Below are 22395 nucleotides of genomic sequence, written 5' to 3'. Positions count from 1 at the left end.
GGCGATCTCACCGTGCTGAGTGGAGCGCGATGAATAGGTTCCAGACACAGCCCTTGGCAAGCGGGCTTCCTCCCAGTGCAGTGACCCGACTCTCCTGGGGAGAAATGTGCACTTAAGCAGAATTTCCTGATTGATTGTACTAATGGCCCTTCCTGCTTCTTTTTCCTGGACCAGCAATCACAAGTGTGTGCTAGGAATCCCAGACTCACTGTCCAGTGGTGCCATCTCCTGGCCTTGGAGCAGGAGGGGGGCTCTGTCCTCCAGGGATCAGGAATTTGGCATGAGGCTGCTGGCGACATAGTCAAGCCTTTCTCCCATCTGATGTCTCAATCTGCTTATTTTCAAGAAAATAAATACACATCGACAACAGGATAAAACTGTTAAATTCACGGAAAAGCTGGACTTATATGACAGCAATATTCTATAAAGGAATCAATAGAGAGAAAAAGCAAAAACATGAGCTAGCTCAGAGAAGCAGTCTTTCAGACACAGTTCAACAGGAAAACCCCAATTTAGAGGTTAAACATATTCCCAACCATGGGTGCCAGACCGTTGAAATAGGTCCCCAGAGGCCGGGCGCGGTGGCTCACACCTGTAATCCCAGCATTTTGGGAGGCCAATGCGGATGGATCACCTGAGGTCAGGAGTTCGAGACCAACCTTGCCAATACGGTGAAACCCCGTCTCTACTAAAAATACAAAAATTAGCCAGGCATGGTGGTGGGCGCCTGTAATCCCAGCTACTCAGGGGGCTGAGGCAGGAGAATCGCTTGAACCCGGGGTGGGGTGAGGGGGGGAGTGGACAGAGGTTGCAGTGAGCCAAGATCGTGCCACTTCACTCCAGCCTGGGTGAAAGAGCAAAACTCTGTCTCAAAAAAGAAAAAAGATAAGAAAAAGAAATGGGTCCCCAGAGTGTCCCTGCCTCATTACCAAGTCATGGTGATGAGGCAAGACACATAAGGATTCAGCTCTGGGAGTTCAACTTGCCCTCTTGTCCCCTCTGCAGAGTGTGGCTATGCTCCCTCCTTTAAGTGTTAATAAAAGTTTCCAATCAAAAGCCAAGAAACTAGACACTGATTTTGAAAACATAAGGAATTCCTCGTATTTTTATGAAAAACAAAGCTATTAGTCATACAGAACACGAACCGTACAATGGCAGACGTAATGCCTTTGTTATTGGTAATTAAATGGAATAAACTTGCCAAACAAAAGACAGAGGCAGGGAGAATGAATTTTTAAAATATGATCAAATTGTATCCTGTCTACAGCACATTCATTGTAGATCTCAATACCCAAGTCAGTTGAAAGAGAATGAAAGAAAAAGATATTCCATGCAAATAGTAATGTAAAGAGAGCAGGGGTGGCTATACAATTGTCACACAAAATAGACTAAGTCAAAAACTTAAAAGACACAAAGAAGAGCACTATAAAAGGCTCAAATCATACAGAATATATAACAGTTATAAATATAATTGCACTAAATAACAGAGGCCCAAAATATATGAAGCAAACATTTTAAAAATTGAAAAGGAAGGTCAGGTGCGGTGGCTCACCCCTGTAATCCCAGCACTTTGGGAGGTCGAGGTGGGTGGATCACCTGAGGTCGGGAGTTTGAGACCAACCAGACCAACATGGAGAAACCCTGTCTCTACTAAAAATACAAAATAAATTAGCTGGGCGTGGTGGTGCATGCCTGTAATCCCAGCTACTCGGGAGGCTGAGGCAGGAGAATCACTTGAACCCGGGAGGCAGAGGTTGCCATGAGCCGAGATCACGCCATTGCACTCTAGCCTGGGCAGCAAGAACGAAACTCCATCTCAAAAACAAAAACAAAAAAAGGACAGGCACAGCGGCTCATGCCTGTAATCCCAGCACTTTGGGAGGCTGAGGCGGGTGGATCATGAGGTCAGGAGTTCGAGACCAACCTGGCTAACATGGTGAAACCCTGTCTCTACTAAAAATACAAAAATTAGCTGGGCGTGGTGGCGCATGCCTGTAATACCAGCTACTCGGGAGGCTGAGGCATGAGAATCACTTGAACCCAGGAGGCAGAGGTTGCAGTGAGCCAGGATCACGCCACTACACTCCAGCCTGGCAACAGAGCAAGACTCCGTCTATAAGAAAGAAAAGGAAATATTGGGGGAAATTTCATGATATTGGATTTCTCAGATATGTGCTTTGGTTGCCTGAAGCACAGGCAACCAAAATAGATAAACTGGACTATATCAAAATTGAAAACTTCTGTGCACCAAAGGATGCTCTCAACAGAATAAAAACACAACCTACAGAATGAGAGAACACATGTTCCTATCACCTATCTCACAAGGGATTAGTACCCAGAACATATCAACTCCTACAACTCCACAACAAAACAAAATCAGGCTGGGCAAGGTGGCTCAAGCCTGTAATCCCAGCACTTTGGGAGGCCGAGGTGGGCGGATCACAAGGTCAGGAGATCGAGACCATCCTGGCTAACACGGTGAAACCCCGTCTCTACTAAAAATACAAAAAATTAGCCAGGCCTGGTGGCGGGCGCCTGTAGTCCCAGCTACTCGGGAAGCTGAAGCAGGAGAATGGCGTGAACCCGGGAGGCGGAGCTTGCAGTGAGCCAAGATCGCACCACTGCACTCCAGGCCTGGGTGACAGAGCAAGACTCCGTCTCAAAAAAAAGAAAAAAGAAAAGGGAAACATCCATTACTCTTTACACCAGCAATTCCACTTCTAGGTATATACCCAAAAGAAGTAAAAGCAGGGTCTTACACAGACACATGCATACCAATTTCATAGCCATCTTAATTCACAGTAGCCAAAATATTACTGTAGAAACAACTCTTCCAGTCAATGATTTAATTCAATTACTCTCAAACTATTTTTTAAATATATTTTTTAAATCTTTACAAAAAAAGAAAAGTGTTCAGAGTAGACACACAAAGTGTGGTTTCTCCATACAATGAAGTATCATTCAGACAGAAAAAGCAATGAATTCCTCATACATGATACAACCCGAATGAACCTGGAAAGCATTATGCTAAGTGAAATAAGCCAGACACACAAGGACAAATTTTTTGTTTTGTTTTGTTTTGAGACAGAGTCTCACTCTGTCATCCAGGCTGGAGTGCAGTGGTGTGATCTTGGCTCACTGCAATCTCTGCCTCCCAGGTTCAAGCGATTCTCCTGCCTCAGCCTCCTGAGTAGCTGGGATTACAGGTGCACACCACCATACCCGGCTAATTTTTGTATTTTTAGTAGAGACGGGGTTTCACCATGTTGGTCAGGCTGGTCTCGAACTCCTGACCTCGTGATCTGCCTGCCTCAGCCTCCCAAAGTGCTGGGATTACAGGCATAAACCACCATGCCCAGCACAAGGACAAATATTGTATCCTTCCAGTTATATGAGGTGCCTAGAATAGCCAAATTCATAGAGAAAGTAGGATAGACATTATCAGGAGCTGGGGGGAAGGGAGACTGGGGACTTGTTTAATGAGTACCCAATTTCTGTTTAGAGTGATGAGAGAATGCTAGAGATCAATAGCTGCGTTGGTTACACCACATCGTAAATTTATTTACTACAACTAAATGGCACATTTTAAAAATGATCGAAATGGCAAATTCTCTGTTAGTATATTTTACCTCCAAACAATCTAAAAACTAAAGAAAAAAACATGATTCAAGCTACTAGGCATGAAAACAACATCTGGGATAACAAATTACACTGAGTGGAATAAACAGCAAATCAGATACTGCAGAGAAGAAGACGAGTGAACCTTGTGACCTAGCAGTAGAAACTATCCCAAATGAAGCACCCAGCAAAAAAAAAAAAACAACAACAAAAAACAGAAAATCAGTGAGCTGTGTAGTGGGAAAATTACAAGTGACATAATATGCAAATAACAAGACTCTTTGGCAGAGGAAAGAGCATGACAAAATATATTTCAACAAATACTGGTTTCACATTTGCCAAACTGGATGAAAATTATAAACCCAGAGATCAAAAAAGTTCAACAAACCATGAGCATATATGTATATAAATCTACACCAAGCACATAATCAGTAAATTACTTCACAGCAAGAACAATTAAAATAGCTTTAAGGCAACAGGAAAAAGACACCTTAACTACACTGAACCAAAGATAGGATTCATTACATACTTATTACCAGCAACAGCGCAGATCAGGAGACCATAGAACAACTACCTTAAAGTAATGAAAGAACAAGTATATCAACTGAGAATCCTATATCCAGCAAACAATATCTTTCCAAATGAAGGGAAAATAAATTATTAATTCAGCCATAGTGAAAGTGTTTGTAATCAGCATACTTGCTCCATAAGAGACATCCCTAAACTGCATGGGTGCAAAGAAAAATGAAGCCAAGTGGAAATCCGGAAAGAAAGAAGAGCACCAGAAATGATAACCACTTCAGTAAACACAAAGGGTTTTTTACTACTTTTTATTGCTTAAAAAAAAATCATTGAATCTTTTAAAAAAGAAAAAGAACAATGTATTATGAAGTTATAAAATTATGATGAAGGCCGGGCGTGGTGGCTCATGCCTGTAATCCCAAGCACTTTGGGAGGCCGAGGCAGGAGGATCACCTGAGGTCGGGAGTTCGAGACCAGCCTGACCAACGTGGAGAAACTCCATCTCTACTAAAAACACAAAATTAGCTGGGCATGGTGGCGCATGCCTATAATCCCAGCTACTTGGGATGCTGAGGCAGGAGAATCACTTGAACCCGGGAGGCAGAGGTTGCGGTGAGCCGAGATTGCGTTGTTGTCCAGCCTGGGCAACAAGAGTGAAACTCCATCTCAAAAAAAAAAAAAAAAAAAAAGGTGAAAAGTACCTGAAATAACCAAACAAATAGCCAAATAATTCTGAAAAAAAAAAACAAAGAAAATTTAGCAATCCTAATCAAGACAATGTCTTTGGCAAGTAGACAAATATATCCATGGAACAGAATAAATGTTCCAGTAACATTTCTACACATATGTGGTCCAGTAGTTTTTTTTAATCAAAGTGAACAATTGAGTCAAAATTTCTCTTCTCAACAAATAATGCTAAAAAATAGAATATGCATATGCAAAAAGTAAAGACTGTAGATCTGTGTCTTGCACTATATACAAACATTAACTCAAAATGGATCACAAAACTGAATGTATAATCTAAACTATAAAATGTAAAGAAAATGTAGGTGAAATTATTTGACCTTGGGTTATGTTACAATTGCATACATATGACAAAGATGCAGAATCCATTAAAAATTGAGAAATTAAACTTCATTAAAATAAAAATTTGCTTTGTGAAGGATACAGTTAAGGAATTTTTTTTTTTTTTTTTTTTTTTTTTTTTTTTTTGAGACAGAGTCTCGCTCTGTCACCCAGGCTGGAGTACAGTGTCATGATCTCGGCTCACTGCAACCTCCACCTCCCAGGTTCAAGTAATTCTCCCGCCACAGCCTCCCAAGTAGCTGGGAGTACAGGCACGCAACATCATGCCTGGTTAATTTTTGTATTTTTAGTAGAGATGGGGTTTCACCATGTTGGCCAGGCTGGTCTCGAACTCCTGACCTCAAGTGATCTGCCCGCCTTGGCCTCCCAAAGTACTGGAATTATAGGCATAAGACTGCTAAGGATTTTTTTTTTTTTTTTTTTTGAGACGGAGTTTCGCTCTTGTTGCCCAGGCTGGAGTGCAATGGCGCAATCTCAGCTCACCGCAACCTCCGCCTCTCAGCTTCAAGCGATTCTCCTACCTCAGCCTCCCGAGTAGCTGGGATTACAGGCATGTGCCACCATGCCTGGCTAATTTTGTGTTTTTAGTAGAGATGGGGTTTCTCCATGTTGGTCAGGCTGGTCTTGAACTCCCGACCTCAAGTGATCTGCCCGCCTTGGCCTCCCAAAGTGCTGGGATTACAGGCATGAGCCACCACTCCCGGCCTAGAGACTGCTAAGGATTTTTAAAGAATAGCCGTAGATGGGAGAAAATACTTACAAACCATAATCTGATGCAGCAATTATATCCAGAATATATAAAGAACTCTCAAAAACTAATAATCTGAAAACAATCAATGTCATTAATACTTGACCATAGAATATTTTTCAGTGACAAATAAAAACATGAAATATCATTCAACATCATCATTCATTAAGTAAACACAAATTTAAGCCACAATTTTTTTTTTTTGAGGTGGAGTCTCGATCTGTCGCCCAGGCTGGAGTGCAGTGGCACTATCTTGGCTCACTGCAAGCTCCGCCTCCCAGGTTCACACCATTCTCCTGCCTCAGCCTCCGGAGTAGCTGGGACAACAGGCGCCCACCACCACACCTGGCTAAGTGTTTGTATTTTTAGTAGATAGAGATGGGGTTTCACCGTGTTAGCCAGGATGGTCTCGATCTCCTGACCTCGTGATCCGCCCACCTTGGCCTCCCAAAGTGCTGGGATTACAGGCGTGAGCCACTGTGCCTGGCTTTAAGCCACAATTCTAATACCACTACACATATTTGGGAGTCTAAAATTAGTAAGATTGGCCATATCAAATGTTGGTGACAATGCGAAGCAACTGGAACTCATATGATGTTGGTGGGAATACAAAATGGAACAGCCACTTGGAAAACAGTTTGGAAGTTTCCTAAGAAGTTAAACATACACCTGTCACAACACCCAGCCATTTTACTCCTAGGTAGATTATTTCTTCTAAAGAAATAATCAGCTGGGCACAGTGGCTCATGCCTGTAATCCCAGCACTTTAGGAGGCTGAGGTGGGCGGATCACGAGGTTCAAGAGATCAAGGCCAGCCTGGCCAACATAGTGAAACTCTGCCTCTACTAAAAATACAAAAATTAGCTGGGCGTGGTGGCACGCACCTGTAGTCCCAACTACTCAGAAGGCTGAAGCAGGAGAATGGCTTGAACCTGGGAGGCGGAGGTTGCAGTGAGCCAAGATTGCGCCACTACACTCCAGCCTGGTGACAGAGCGAGGCTGTCTCAAACAAACAAAAAAGAAATATCATATGTTCTTACAAACACTGGTATGTGAATATTCATATGTTTAATTCTTAATAGCCAAAAACTGAAATTAACCCAAATATCCATCAACAGCTGGAGAAACAAATTTTGCTTCCTCTGAAGATGGAATATTATTCATGTACAATAAAGAACTATTGGATGAAGCTCAGTTATGCTGAGTGAAAGATGCCTGACACAGAACAGTACAAACTGCAGGATTCCATCAGGGGTGGCTGAGAGAGAGGAAGCAGTAGGGTGGGGCAAGATTACCAAGGACCAGCGGGTAATGTTTGAGTCTGATGGATGGGATCCTTATCTTGAAAAGATTGTTTCACGAATACATATTTTTATGTCATTTAGAAAAATCTCAGTACAATATACCTATTTCTTCCTGTGAGCCATGAGAATTGAAATAACGGGGATAGTGAACAACACCTGGGGTGGAAAGAAACTGGTGCCCCAGCAAGGGGAGTGGAGGGAGGAGTGCCCGTTGGTGCTCTTGACTGTGAGGTGGGTCTCTGGGAAGTTAACAGCTGAGGGAGAACTGTGTGGGGCTCCCTCCTGCTCTGGGTAGGGCTTACTCCAGCCCATCCCCCCATCCTCTTGTGCCCACTGATAGCCTTGCTGCAAGGGGGGCACCAGAACTTCTTAGCTTGCTCTTCCCAGGTGGTTCAGCTGTACCCAGAAGAGAAGTACCAGGAGCTGCAGTGGATAACGGGACCGGTAACCAAGCAATCAGTGGGCACAGGCTGGGATGAAAAGGAGAGAAGGGATAAGATACTACTTGGGTGGGCCAGGCACAGTGGCTCACACCTGTAATCCCAGCACTTTGAGAGGCCGAGGCAGGTGGATCACGAGGTCAGGAGATCAAGACCATCCTGGCTAACATGGTGAAACCTCGTCTCTACTAAAAATACAAAAAATTAGCCAGGCATGGTGGCGGGCGCCTATAGTCCCAGCTACTCGGGAGGCTGAGGCAGGAGAATGGCGTGAACCTGGGAGGTGGAGCTTGCAGTGAGCCAAGATGGAGCCACTGCACTCCAGCCTGGGCGACACAGCGAGACTGTGTCTCAAAAAAAAAAAAAAAAAAAAAAAAAAGATAGTACTTAGGTGGTGATCACCTTCCTGCCACCCAATTTAGCTCAGTGATGCCTGGGGTAGGGAAGTCATCAGTTGCTTTGACATGATGCTGGAGACAGACATTTCTACAGAGGTAGAAGTGGGAGGTAGTAAGGAAGCCAGACCCCTTGGCCTAACAGATCCCACACCAGCTCTCCTGAGCCAGGGTTATTGACTCATCTGGAGCCTCACCAGGCTGGGCTGGTAGCAGGGACCTGAGACCCAGAGAACACCTGCATTTAGGACATGATATCCTCCAGACCCCCGGCCTGACCCTCCATGATACATCCCACCCTCCCATTCTCTAGATTTGGGATCAGAGCTTCCTCATAGGCACCATCCCCCCAAACAGCCCATACTTCCATGTCCTCTGTCTCCCGCCAGTGATCAAGGCAGGCATGAAGTGCAGCCCTCACTACTGCCCTCATACACAAGATGGGAACACGCAGCTGACTGTACTGACCAACAGCTCCTAGGTGGACAGCAGCTGGAATGATAGCTTCATAGACATCACAGTGAGCAGCCCCATCCAAATCAGGTCCTCCTACCCAACTTTTACCTGTTTGCTACTCAGGTCACCCCACCTGGCCTTAAGTGAGTTTCCATTCAGATCCTTCCATCCCCAGGCACTGACCCTTGTTTTCACTTAGGTGGCTCCAGGTGGCCTGTGATCCTTCCCCACAGCAATACTGCATTCACATTCTGATTCCCTTACTGGACGTCGGGCCCTTCTTCTCTCCTAGTTGCCCACCAGGTGCACCCCACAGGATGTGGAGTGTAGACCAAGAGCCTTGGACCAACTCTTCTCAGCTGATATCCCTCCTACACCAGCGATTTCTTTTTCCAGATTATTATCTATTTCTTGCCCTTGCCTGCCCAGAATAATTGTTTAATCCCGATCACCAGGTTGGGTCCTTGTTTTTTCCCCCAGTCCTGATCCTTTTCATCATCTGACTCTTATTTCTTCCTGGTTCCTTTGTCAGAACTTTACCCACAGGCACCTGAGGACTTTAAACTCATCTCCTGGTCTCAAGCCACTTCCAATACCCCATCCACCGACCTCCACCCCAACTTCAGTTCCCTCCATAGTGATGTCCTTTCCCAGGCTCTCGCCTCCTACAGGATGGATCTTCCTCCAGGTTCACCAGTGGAGGGTTATCTCAGTATGTTTTACTCAATTCTGGACTGCCAGGGCCTGGGAAATGGGACAGGAGGGTGCTGGACCAGCTGGAACACCTTACCCAAGGCCCACCCTTTTTGAAGCCTTAGCCCAGTCCAGTCCCTTTTTTGTGTAGCTCGAGGCTGAGTTAGCGGCTGAGTTAGGTCCACTCTCACGGACACATGACCTTGGGAGTTGCAAGTAAGGAAGGCAGAGAAAAGCAATCAGGCACGCAGAGTCCTAATTAGGGGAGAAAAAAATCAGGCTGGCGAGAGCCGCAGAAAGCAGAGAGATAAAGTAAATAAGCTACAAATCTGCCTTTCTTCATGGTCCAGGACATATAAACAAAAAGAGGCAGATAAGTTATAGGTCTGCTTTCTTTATGGCCCAGGACATATGGCCCTCCTGCTCAGATAACATACATAACTCAAACTTCCTGCTTATCAACAAACGCTTCAATTTATCAAACACCACAGCGGCCAGAAAAATGCAAATTAGCTCCCTGCTGCCTTGGCGTTATCAATCAGCCAAAGTTCCAGTCCATAAAATCCTCAGCAAGCCTGTTTCCCTGCATTCAGCTTCTCTTCTGCTGACCTGCCTGTTGCTGCCTCGCAACGAATTTTCATACTTTCTCTGATAAACCTGCCTTCCTTTACCTACAATTGTCTTGGTAAATACTTTTACCCCCGGCGCACCACTGCCCCAGATAGTCATAGCTCACCCGCGACGAGGCAAGAGGCGAGGAGGCAAAAGAGGAGTGGGTAACCTGTCTTTGCTTCCACTTTGGCAGAACTTGTTCTGTAGCTTCTTAAAACACAACCCAAACATCGCTTCTCTGCTCGAAATCCAATAAAAGTCCTTAATACGGCCCACCAGGCTCCATGGGATCAGTCCCTTGCCTGCCTGCCTAACCAGGTCTATTACTACCTCAGCACTCTAACTGCGGTCCGCGGACCAGCAGCATAGACGACACTGGGGACCGAGTCAGAAATGCAGAGGATCAGGCCTTCCCCAATGACCTGCTGAATCAGAATCTTTTAAAAAGATCTGTAGTTTCTTGTGAAAGTTTGAAAAGAACGACTTACTAGCTTCCACTTTATAAAGAGTATTTCATATTCCTCACCTGTGGGATATTGATCAGAGTGTGCTGTGGAGACCCGGTGAGTTCGAGAGGCTGGGGCTGGAACTGGGAGAAGAGACAAGTGAAACATCCCCGAGATGATGCAGCCGAAGGCGAGGCCGCTTTCGCAGCACTTGTATGGCCTGATGGCCCGGCCCACGGCTCCTGGCGTGCAGGACAACCACTCGCAAGAACTGGAGCGGCTGTGGGCGATGAACGCGCTGCCGGCCCAGCACAGGCACACTGCGACCAAGCCGCCCAGCCGGGATTCGACGAAATATGCTCACAGGCGAGCAGCAAGGAGCGGGTCCTGCTTCTGGCCTGGAATGGGCGAAACGTGATGGAGGAAAGGGTTTCCGCTTCCGCCAAGAGTCGGCTGCGGCTCTCACCCGTGAAAGAGAGACGGGCCTGCCTGCAGTTCCCGGAGGATATCCGGTACCTGGCACACTGGCCAGTAGGAAAGTCACAGCAAATACAAAAATCTAATGTTTCAAATGCCCCTTATATACCCAACAATTTTAAAACCATATAAAAGTGAATCTACTTGGCTATTAAAAATACATTTCAATCAACTCCAAGATCCAAGAGACTACAAAATGAAAACGAAATTTTTTAATTAAATGATTTAGGCAAGAAACAGTACCTATTCAAGTTATGAACCTTTGTGTTAAAAAAAATTAACAGAATTATCTCACCTCAATGTTTTTTATCTGAAAGTAAAAGGTAGCCCACATCCTCCTTAAGCATTAGGCACTGATAATAAAAGGCTGGGTGAGTTGGCAAGTACGTGTGGTCCCAGCTACCCCAGAGGGAGGCTGAGGCGGGAAGGATCTTTTGAGCCCAGGAGTTTTAGAACAGCCTGGGTGATCAAGCTAAACCATGACTAAAAAAAATAAAAAATAGGCCGGGCGCGGTGGCTTACGCGTGTAATCCCAGCACTTTGGGAGGCCGAGGTGGGCGGATCACGAGGTCAGGAGATCGAGACCATCCTGGCTAACACGGTGAAACCCTGTCTCTATTAAAAATACAAAACCTCAATCGGGCGCGATGGCGGGCGCCTGTAGTCCCAGCTACTCGGGAGGCTGAGCCAGGAGAATGGAGTGAATCCGGGAGGCGGAGCTTGCAGTGAGCCGAGATAGCGCCACTGCACTCCAGCCTGGGCAAAAGAGTGAGACTCTGTCTCAAAATAATAATAATAATAATAATAATAAATAAAAAATAAGCTGGGAGCAATGGCCTATAATCCCAGCACTTTGGGAGGCTGAGTTGGGAGGATTGCTTGAGCCCAGGAGTTTGAGGCAGCCTGGACTGGACAACATAGTGAGACCCTGTCTCTACCAAAAAAAAAAAAATTAAAATTAAAAAATGAGTCAGGTGTGATGGCCTATGCCTGTAGTCCCTGCTATTTGGGAGGCTGAGGCAAGAGGCTTTCTGGAGTCCACTAAGTCAAGGCTGCAATGAGGTGAGATCACACCACTGCACTCCAGCCTGGGTGACACAGTGAGGCCCTCTGACAGAAAAAAAAGTATAAATTTCATAACATTTCTTTGATGTTGTGAATTTTTCTGGAATATTATACACGAGTTAATTTGGATCAGATTCCTGAATTACTTATATTTAAACCATTTCTCTACAGTGAGGATTGGGATGAGGAACCTTCAATCCATCAAAGTTATATATAAATCTATAGAGGTGACACTCAGGTCATTTCATCAGGAAATACTCATACCTTTCCACAGATACGGCATACGGTATTACTGCTATTCTTAGAAATTAATATACATTTTCAAGAAATGTGATTTTAATTCAATAGTATGTTTGCTCCATAAACAGCAAATTGCCTCCTTCCCCAGCTTAAAATTTTTTTCCAGTTGTTTTGTCTTTACTTTCCCAAACAACGGTTTCATCTTCAATCACAATATTTCCTTCTTCCATCCTATTCCTATTTATTGCTCATTGTTTTTTGACATTAACTTATATAAACTAGTGTAATGATAAGTGTTTGGGTGAAATAGACATATTTGCTTTTAGTTAGATGCTATTCCTCTGCTCTGAAACATATATAATAGAACATTTCTATATCCACCAAAGCTCACATTCAAATCAGAAGTCAAAACAAGACTTTCCCAGGTTTAAGCATACATACTAAGAGAACTTATTTCCAGCACAAGCCCTACAAGAAAGACCAAAGAAAGTTCTTCAGTCTGACATCAAATGATGGCAAAAAACAGGAGAAAACAAAGATGACTATTAAAGAATATTATAACTATAAAAGACAGACTAAATGTGTATTTCTTCACCTGTAAAATAATCAGTTGATAGGTTGTTGGACCTACCACATATAAAAATGTAGTATGTGTGTATTTCATTTGCAAATAACACCATACAGGAAGTGGACAAACCCAGTGACTACCAATGGCAAAGTAATAATCCTAAGAATGTATTGTTATGTGTGGAATCTCAAGAGTTGTTACACATGTAACAAAATACCCCAAGAATGCAAAAATATGAAAGCTATAGTTGATAAATATTTTTGTACATCACTGAAAGTTAGCTATATATCACAAGAAAAGTGATGCTGATGGTAACGGGTTATCATTTACTTGATAAACAACAGAGTAATCACTACAAAAGGTAAGAACAATGATAATGAAAAATAATTCTACATGTAAAGACATTGGATGAAAGCAGAATTTACTGACCTTCTGAAGTAAAAATTGATTCTGCATAAATTCCATATTATTAGGGGGGTAAGATTTCCTTCATTCATCCTACTTTGAAGTTCTCTTGTTACAGCACATATTTCTCCTTCAACATCAGCTCTACTAGTAAAATTAGGAAATTCTTTCCTGTGCATGTAGTGACCCCTTCTGTCCATTTCTTGAACCTCCAGCCCAGGTAGAATTAAAGGTCAATCATTCCACATTTTGTAGTATGTTTCCTCAATTTTCTGTAGTTAGGAAAATCTGTATCGCATTATTATTATTTTCAGTTTATCTTGCTTAATTCTCACAGTCTGGAAGATTTGTTCATGAACAAAACATTGCAATCCTTAACTTATGTTTATGAGTGTTCTTCAGGGAAAGTTAAAATTATAACTTCTAGACTGGGCGCGGTGGCTCATGCCTGTAATCCCCGCACTTTGGGAGGCCGAGGCGAGTGGATCACGAGGTCAGGAGATCGACACCATCCTGGCCAACATGGTGAAACCTCGTCTACTAAAAATACAAAAATTAGCTGGGTATGGTGGCACATGCCTATAGTTCCAGCTACTCGGGAGGCTGAGGCAGGAGAATTGCTTGAACACAGAAGGCAGAGGTTGCAGGGAGCTGAGATCGTGCCACTGCACTCCAGCCTGGCAACAGAGCGAGACTCTGTCTCAAAAATAATAATAATAATAATTATCCCTTCTAAACAGATAACCGAAGGGTGTTAGCATACATCATGGGTGTGAAGTGACTGAGGACCATGAGACAGGATAGGTAGCCAAGGAAGTAACCATGTCCTGGAGACTTGGCAATCGTACAGTCAACACAATAAGCCTCAGCATTCGCATTGTAGTCAAGCTCATTCAAGCAAAGCTCTCTCCAGTAGGGAATTTCCCCTGTAGGGAGCACGCGTATTTTTATTTTACCTGTCTTCAGATTGACCCTTTGCTCATTATAATAGTAAAAACCACATCCCTGGGTGGAGATTTAAGATGCTAATGAGATGTGACGTATGAACAAGAATGGGCAGCTACTGTGCATGTGCACCCAGAAGACCACCCAGAATGTGCTTACTAGTAACACCTCTTCCCAGCCCCTTATGAATAATCATGTAAGATTCCCATAAAAGGAGTCTCTCGGCCGGGCGAGGTGGCTCACGCCTGTAATCCCAGCATTTTGGGAGGCCGAGGCGGGCGGATCACAAGGTCAGGAGATTGAGACCATCCCTGGCTAACACAGTGAAACCTCGTCTCTACTAAAAATACAAAAAGAAATTAGCTGGGCGCGGTGGCGGGCGCCTGTAATCCCAGCTACTCGGGAGGCTGAGGCAGGAGAATGGCGAGAACCCGGGAGGCGGAGCTTGCAGTGAGCCGAGATCGCACCACTGCACTCCAGCCTGGACGACAGAGCGAGACTCCGTCCAAAAAAAAAAGAAAAGAAAAGAAAAGAAAGCAGTGCCACAGAGTATCGTGAAACACACAGTGCCCTGAGGATGATGGAGGTGGCTCAAACCCTGTGCTTCACAGTTACCTCCAGGGTAACTGTGGTGCCATTTTTGTGTTGAATGGCTTTCCTCCAAGTCAAGCTGGCCTGACTGCACACACTGCGGAAAAGCCACAAGCATCCACTGTTTCACCTCACAAACCTAACCACTTTCCTTAATACTAGCCAGCCTCTGAAGGACTGTGTCTGGAATGTTCTGGAGTCTGTTGCCTCTCGGGCTATGCCCACCTTCCCCCTACCCCCTTCCTCCACAGCAGACTTGAAACCACTCAAAAGAGCTGAAATCTAACTATTAAAATTGTTTTTAAAAGTCTCCCTAGTGCCACTGTTTGCTGTCTCATCCTTATGAGCAGCCTGCCCTGAATCCTCCTCTCTCTCTCAGGGCATACTGTCTGTTCTGCACTTAACTTTCAAAATACTTTTTCGTTTGCAATAAATTGCCATATACTGCATCTCCATTGCTGTGTGTCATTTGAATCCTTTTAAACTAAAAAGGCAACAACCAATGTCTCACAACAGCCATCAACAACCAGATCAGGAGAGAAAAGGTGAGACAGTTAAGTGAGCTATGCCTGAGCATCAACTCTAAAGGTGACATCAGAGTCAAAGCAAGCATGTGGAAACAGGTCCTTTATGGACAAGGAAAATGGAAAAACAGTGTTGAGGACAAGGAGGGATTGAACCAAGAACTGCTTGGTATGTTGGTGGTCCAGTGGGGTCTTTGCACTACTGTGGCTCCCCACTCTTTTAATGCCGGGTCTGTCCTGCAGACCCTGGCCAACGGATGAAATGAGGACTCAGACACAGGTATTCAGTGTAACAGCAACTAGGTGACTGCCTGGCTCTAGTGGCCAGAAAGCAGCCCCAAGAAGCTGGAGCTGCTTGCTTTTATTCAGTCTAGGCACAATGCCAAAAACCTGGAGCCAACACAACCTGTAGGTAATTAACACTTATTGTTCCCCTTTCAGGGAACGTCAGGCACAGGGATGATGAAAGGTCAGCTCCTGGTCAACACAAGTAAACAAGCCTGTTTAAGATAAATTCCCCCACACTCCCTTGTACCTACTCCATGCCCTCTGTCTCAGGGTTATAGAACAGCCACCTCCAGCTATTCTCCCCCAGGGCTCTGCAGAACCTTCCAACCTCTCAGAAGGTTTGCGTCCTTTCCCTATAGTTTTTCCCCACCACTCTGACCAATCCCACACATTTTAATGGTACTAAAATACAGATAAAATACAATTTATCATCTTAACAATTTTTTGTTGTTGTTGTTGAGACGGAGTCTCGCTCTGTCTCCCAGGCTGGAGTGCAGTGGCACAATCTCAGCTCACTGCAACCTCAGCCTCCCGGGTTCAAGAGATCCTCCTGCCTCAGCCTCCTGAGTAACTGGGCTTACAGGCATGCACCACCATGCCCAGCTCATTTTTGTATTTTTAGTAGAGACGGGGTTTTGCCATTTTGGCCAGGCTGGTCTCCAACTCCTGACCTCAGGTGATCCACCCACCTCGGCCTCCCAAAGTGCTGGGATTACAAGCGTGAGCCACTGCGCCCGGCCCATCTTAATTTTTAAGTGTAGAATTACTGGCTTTCAGTACGTTCATATTGGTGTGCAGCCATCACCACCATCTATCTCCAGAACCCTTTTCATCTTGCAATATTGAAACTTTATGCCATTAAATCATAAGTCTCCATTACCCACTTCCCCTATTCCACACAATCACCATTCTACTTTCTTTATGAATTTGACTCCTCTGAGTACCTCATATAAGCAAAAACATTTTGGGTCTGGAGTTTAAGGAGCCCATGTCTGGAGACAGGTTGTAAAAAATCAAGTGACTCGACCTTATAAGGTGTGTCTTTATATGAATGGACTATTTCACTTAGCATAATGTGCTCCAAGTTCATCAATGCTGTAGCATTTGTCAGGTCGCCCTTCCTTTTGAAGGCAGAGTAATAGTCTATCCTATGCATATACTACCTTTTGCTTATTCATCCATCTGTCAATATACAAGAGAGTTGCTTCCACATTTTCCCTATTGGTAAGTTATACTGCTATACCATGTATACAAATACCCATTTCAGGCCCCTCTCTCTATTCTTTTGCTTATATTCCCAGAAGGGAAAAATGGTGGATGTTATTTCCATTTTTTCAATGTATTGATTACCTGCCACACAGTTTTCTTTTTTCTTTTTTTTTTTTTTTTTTTTTTTTGAGATGGACTTTCGCTCTTGTTGCCCAGGCTGGAGTGCAATGGCACGATCTCCACTCACTGTAACCTCCACCTCCCGGGTTCAAGTGATTCTCCTGCCTCAGCCTCCTGAGTAGCTGGGATTACAAGCACGGGCCACCATGCCCAGCTAATTTTTTTGTATTTTTAGTAGAGATGGGGTTTCTCCATCTTGGTCAGGCTGGTCTTCAACTCCCAATCTCAGGTGATCTGCCCACTTCAGGCTCCCAAAGTGCTGGGATTACAGGCATGAGCCACCGCACCCGGCCTGCCATATAGTTTTCAAAAGTAGTTGTGACATTTTGCATTTCCATCAATAGTGTACAAGGGTCCTCATTATTCCACATCGTTGCCAGCATGTTATTTTGTTCTTGGACAGAAGCAAACTAATGAGGGTGAGGGGATATAGATGTCATTTTGCTCTTGATTTGCATGTCCCTAAACCATGAGTGATGCTGAACATCTTCTTTATGTAATTATTGTCTATTTGTATATCCTCATTAGAGAAATGTCTATTCAACTCCTTCACCTATTTTTTAATGGGGTTGTGCTTTATCCACCAGGGGCTCCTAAAACAAAATGACATAAGCTGGGTGTATTAAACACCTAACATTTGCTCCTCAGTATACAGGAGATTGTGAACTCCAAGATCAAAGTGATAGTAGATTCAGTGCCTGGTAAGGGCAAGCTTCCTTGTTCAAAGAAGGCTTTCATCTCATTGTGTCCTCACATAATAGAGAGCAAATGCAAGCTCTCTAGGGAACCTTATAGTCCCATTCCTGAGAACTCTACCCTCATGATCCCAAGTAATCCTAATTACCTCCCAGGCATCCTATCTCCTCATTCCATACATTAGGGAGTAAGGTTTCAAAATATGAATTTCAGGGCTGGGCGTGGTGGCGCATCCCTATAATCCCGGCACTTTGGGAGGCCGAGGTGCATGGATCACCTGAGGTCAGGAGTTGGAGACCAGCCTGACCAACATGGTGAAACCTTGTCTCTACTAAATACAAAAAATTAGCCGGGTACGGTGGCGTATGCGTACAGTCTCAGCTACTTGGGAGGCTGAGGCAAGAGAATCGCTTGAAACCAGGAGGTGGAGGTTGCATTGAGCCGAGATTGTGCCATCGCGCTCCAGCCTAGGCAACAAGAGCAAAACTCTCTCAAAAAAATAATAATAATATGAATTTCAGGGGACAAATAAAGCAATAATTTTCTACCTGCTCCCTAAATTTATGACCTCACATGCAAAATACATGCATACCATCCTAACATCACCAAAAGTCTTGACTTGTTTCAGCATACTCTGAAGCTTAATATCAAAGTCGCTTCCAGGTCACCAGAGATAACATGGCCAAAACCATTGCAAGATGTGTTTGATGATTCAAAGAGAAAGAAAAAACAGCTTTTCCTATGACGTTTCCAACTAAAGCATCTGCAATTATGAAGACTGAAACTTCGGCAGGGTGCGGTGGCTCACGACTATAATCCCAGCACTTTGGGAGGCCAAGGTGGGCAGATCATCAGAGATCAGGAGTTCAAGACCAGCCTGGCCAACATGGTGAAACCCTGTCTCTGCTACAAATACAAAATTTAGCTGGGGATGGTGGTGTGCGCCTGTAATCCCAGCTATTCGGGAGGCTGAGGCAGGAGAATCGCTTGAACCCGGGAGGCAGAGGTTGCAGTGAGCTGAGATCGTGCCACTGTACTCCAGCCTGGGTGACAGAGCAAGACTCCATCTCAAAAAAAAAAAAAAAAAAAAAAAGGACTGAAAGTTCGATGCTTAAATATTTTCAGCCCTCAAACACCATAGATCCAAGATTTGTGTTACTGACCTTCCACCAAAGAGGCAACATCTGCAATCAGATGTTGGTTCTTCCAGCAGAGGATCCTCCTGATGTCCTGAAAGAAAATTCTGGCCGGGCAGGGTGGCTCATGCCTGTAGTCCCAGCACTTTGGGAGGTCGAGGTGGGCAGATCACGAGGTCAGGAGTTCAAGACCAGCCTGGCCAACATGGTGAAACCCCATCTCTTCTAAAAATACAAAAATTAGCTGGGTGTGGTGGCAGGCACCTGTAATCCCAGCTGCTTGGGAGGCTGAGGCAGGAGAATCACTTGAGCCCAGGAGGTGGAGGTTGCAGTGAGCCAAGATCGCACCATTGCACTCCAGCCTGGGTGACAGAGCAAGACTCCATCTCAAAAAAAAAAAAAAAGAAAAGAAAATTCAAGTTAAACTGATGTCCCCTGACTTATCCACACTGCCACGTATCTAAGCACCTCAACACACTGCAGCTTTAGGAACCACAGAGCAATCATCATATGAGGGTTATCAAGAGAGAAGAACCAAGGATTTGGAGAATGTCAACACGTGTTTTTGAGGCCATTAAATGAAACCAATCCAAAACTTTTTCAAAAAAAAAAAGGAAAATGTTTCATTGTAGCTGACATATACTATGAGGTGGGCCTGTACTATGGAGGTGGGCCTGTGATGGTCATCTGTATTAAACATCTACAGATGTTTTTTCTTGTCAGCATTCCCTAAATAACACAATGAAACAACTATTTTTATATCATTTACAATGCATTAGGCAGTATAGATAACCTAGAGATGATTTAAAGTGTACAAGAGGATGTGCTTAGGTTCTAGGAAAATACACCATTTTATATAAAGCACTTAAGCATCTTCAGATTTAGATGTTCTGAAGTGGGGAGCGGGGTGCCTGCAACTAATCCCCTGAGAATACCAGGACATGACAGTATTTCAGAGAAACAGAAACTACACAAGGCGTTACCACATTTTTTACACTCATAGTTTCTCTCCAGAGTAAATTCTTTCATATATCTAAAATAAACAAGGAGCATGGAAAACAAGAATCGTTTTCCATGTTCCTTACAGTTATGAGGTCTATCGCCAGCATGTCACACCATACGCCTTCAAACGATTGAGAGAGAAAGGAAAGGCTTCCCATGTTCCTAACATCATTGTTTTTCTCAAGTGTGAGTTCTTTCGTGGTTTCAGAAGGTACTGGAATAGTGGAAGGCTTTACTTTTTTTTTTTTTTTTTTTTTGAGACGGAGTCTCGCTCTGTCGCCTGGCTGGAGTACAGTGGCACAATCTCGGTTCACTGCAACCTCCACCTCCCAGGTTCAAGCAATTCTCCTGCCTCAGCCTCCCAAGTAGCTGGTACTACAGGCGCATGCCACCACGCCCAGCTAATTTTTGTATTTTTAGTAGAGATGGGGTTTTACCATGTTGGCCGTGATGGTCTCAATCTCTTGACCTCATGATCCGCCTGCCTTGGCCTCCCAAAGTGCTGGGATTACAGGCATCAGCCACCGCACCCAGCCAGCTTTACATTTTTTTATATCCACACAACTTTTCTCCGTTGTGAGTCCTTTGAAGGGAACTGTGATAACAGAAGGCTTTCCCACATTCCTTACACTCAAAGTTTCTCTGCAGTGTGGGTAATTTTATGTCTACAAAAAGCAACAGGATAACGGAAGGCTTCCCCACATTCCTGACATTCATAAGGTTTCTCTGCAGTGTGGGTAATTTTATGTCTATGAAAGGTCGTGAGATGACTGAAGGCTTTCCCACAGTCCTCACATTCATACGGCTTCTCTCCAGTGTGAATTCTTTTATGTACTCGAAGTGAACTGGAATATCTGAAGGCTTTCCCACATTCCTGACATTCATAGGGCTTCTCTCCAGTGTGAGTCTTTTCATGATTTTTAATAGAACTGGGAAATCTAAAAGCTTTACCACATTGTTTACATATATAGGGTTTCTCTCCAGTGTGAATTCTTGCATGTTTTCTAATGGAACTGGAACAATTAAAGGCTTTCCCACATTGCTTACATTCATAGGGTTTCTCTCCAGTGTGAGTCCTTTCATGATACTGAAAGGAATCGCAAGAAGCGAAGGCTTTCCCACATTGTTTGCATTCATAGGGCTTCTCTCCAGTGTGGATTCTTTCATGTTTTTTAATGGAACTGGAAGAACTAAAGGTTTTCCCACATTGCTTACATTCATATGGTTTCTCCCCGGTGTGCGTTCTTTCATGTCTATGAAAAGCAACAGGATAACGGAAGGCTTCCCCACATTTCTGACATTCATAAGGTTTCTCTGCAGTGTGGGTAATTTTATGTCTACGAAAGGTCGTGGGATGACTGAAGGCTTTCCCACAGTCCTCACATTCATACGGCTTCTCTCCAGTGTGAATTCTTTCATGTACTCGAAGTGAACTGGAATATCTGAAGGCTTTCCCACATTCCTGACATTCATAGAGCTTCTCTCCAGTGTGAGTCTTTTCATGATTTTTAATAGAACTGGGAAATCTAAAAGCTTTACCACATTGTTTACATATATAGGGTTTCTCTCCAGTGTGAATTCTTGCATGTTTTCTAATGGAACTGGAACAATTAAAGGCTTTCCCACATTGCTTACATTCATAGGGTTTCTCTCCAGTGTGAGTCCTTTCATGATACTGAAAGGAATTGCAAGAAGCAAAGGCTTTCCCACATTGTTTGCATTCATAGGGCTTCTCTCCAGTGTGGATTCTTTCATGTTTTTTAATGGAACTGGAACAACTAAAGGTTTTCCCACATTGCTTACATTCATATGGTTTCTCCCCGGTGTGCGTTCTTTCATGTCTATGAAAGGAGCTGGGAAAACCAAAGGCTTTCCCACATTCATTACATTCATATGGCTTCTGTCCAGTATGAGATCTTTCATGTGTGAGATATAAACTGAGATTATCAAAGGCTTTCCCACAAAACTTACATTTATAAGGTCCATCTCCACTATGTGCTACCCTGTATCTTCGAACGGTTTGGGGAGAATCGAAGGTTTTTTCCCATTCCTTACAATCATAGGGTTTCTCTCCAGTGTGAGGCTTTTCATGTGTTTGGAAGGAGTGGAGGCAGCTGAAGGTTTTTACACACTGCTTACATTTATGTGGCTTCTCTCCATGTTCCTGACACTCATACGGTTTGTGTCCAGTGTCAGCTCTGATGTAGCAATTCAGAGATGAATGATCCACGTTGCCTTCTCCACACACACTGCTTTCACATGGTTTTACCCCAGGAAGAGTGTTCTTGTTCATTATACCATCTGGAATCAGGCTGAAAGTTTCTCCACATTGACCATCTTTACATTCACAGAGTCTCTCTGCCATATGATTTCTATGAAAAATAAGAAGCACATTACAAAGAGTTTGCTGATAAATAATTTTATATTTATTAGCAAGCATTTGATTTGCATATTTTACATTATCATGAGAAATGTAGGCTTTATGTTCTGTCTGAAGTGTCTGACAGTGAGTGGACTGAATTCTCTGCAAAGGGGCTCTATTACAGCTATTATCAAAACAGTGATGTTACTAGGCAGTTTCTTTTTTCTTGTTCTTTTTTTTTTTTTTTTTTTTCCTGAAACAGGGTCTCACTCTGTTGCGCAGGCTGGAATGCAGTGGTATGACCACAGCTCGCTGCAGCCTCCACCTTCCAGGCTCAGACAATCCTCCCACCTCAGCCTCCCAAGTAGCTGGGCCTACAGGCATGCG

The 22395-nt window shown here is 44.0% G+C and overlaps 1 protein-coding gene across 10 annotated transcripts in view; it reads right to left on the bottom strand.

Annotated features, from left to right (window-relative positions):
* Positions 1-22395, bottom strand: part of LOC112206437 (zinc finger protein 20-like) — a 46020-nt gene that overhangs the window by 12074 nt on the left and 11551 nt on the right. For 8 of the 10 annotated variants that reach the window (XM_063800560.1, XM_063800563.1, XM_063800565.1 and 5 more), the window contains one exon: positions 12-22018. In XM_063800560.1, the coding sequence (XP_063656630.1) occupies positions 20278-22018 (1741 nt within the window). In that variant the 3' untranslated portion in view covers positions 12-20277. The remainder of the gene's footprint in view (positions 1-11; positions 22019-22395) is intronic. The other 2 variants (XM_063800561.1, XM_063800564.1) reach the window with 2 other exon arrangements.

This window comes from Pan troglodytes, chromosome 20, assembly GCF_028858775.2.
Source record: "Pan troglodytes isolate AG18354 chromosome 20, NHGRI_mPanTro3-v2.0_pri, whole genome shotgun sequence".
In the NCBI taxonomy this organism is placed as follows: domain Eukaryota; kingdom Metazoa; phylum Chordata; class Mammalia; order Primates; family Hominidae; genus Pan; species Pan troglodytes.
This window is presented reverse-complemented; position numbering and strand designations above follow the sequence as displayed.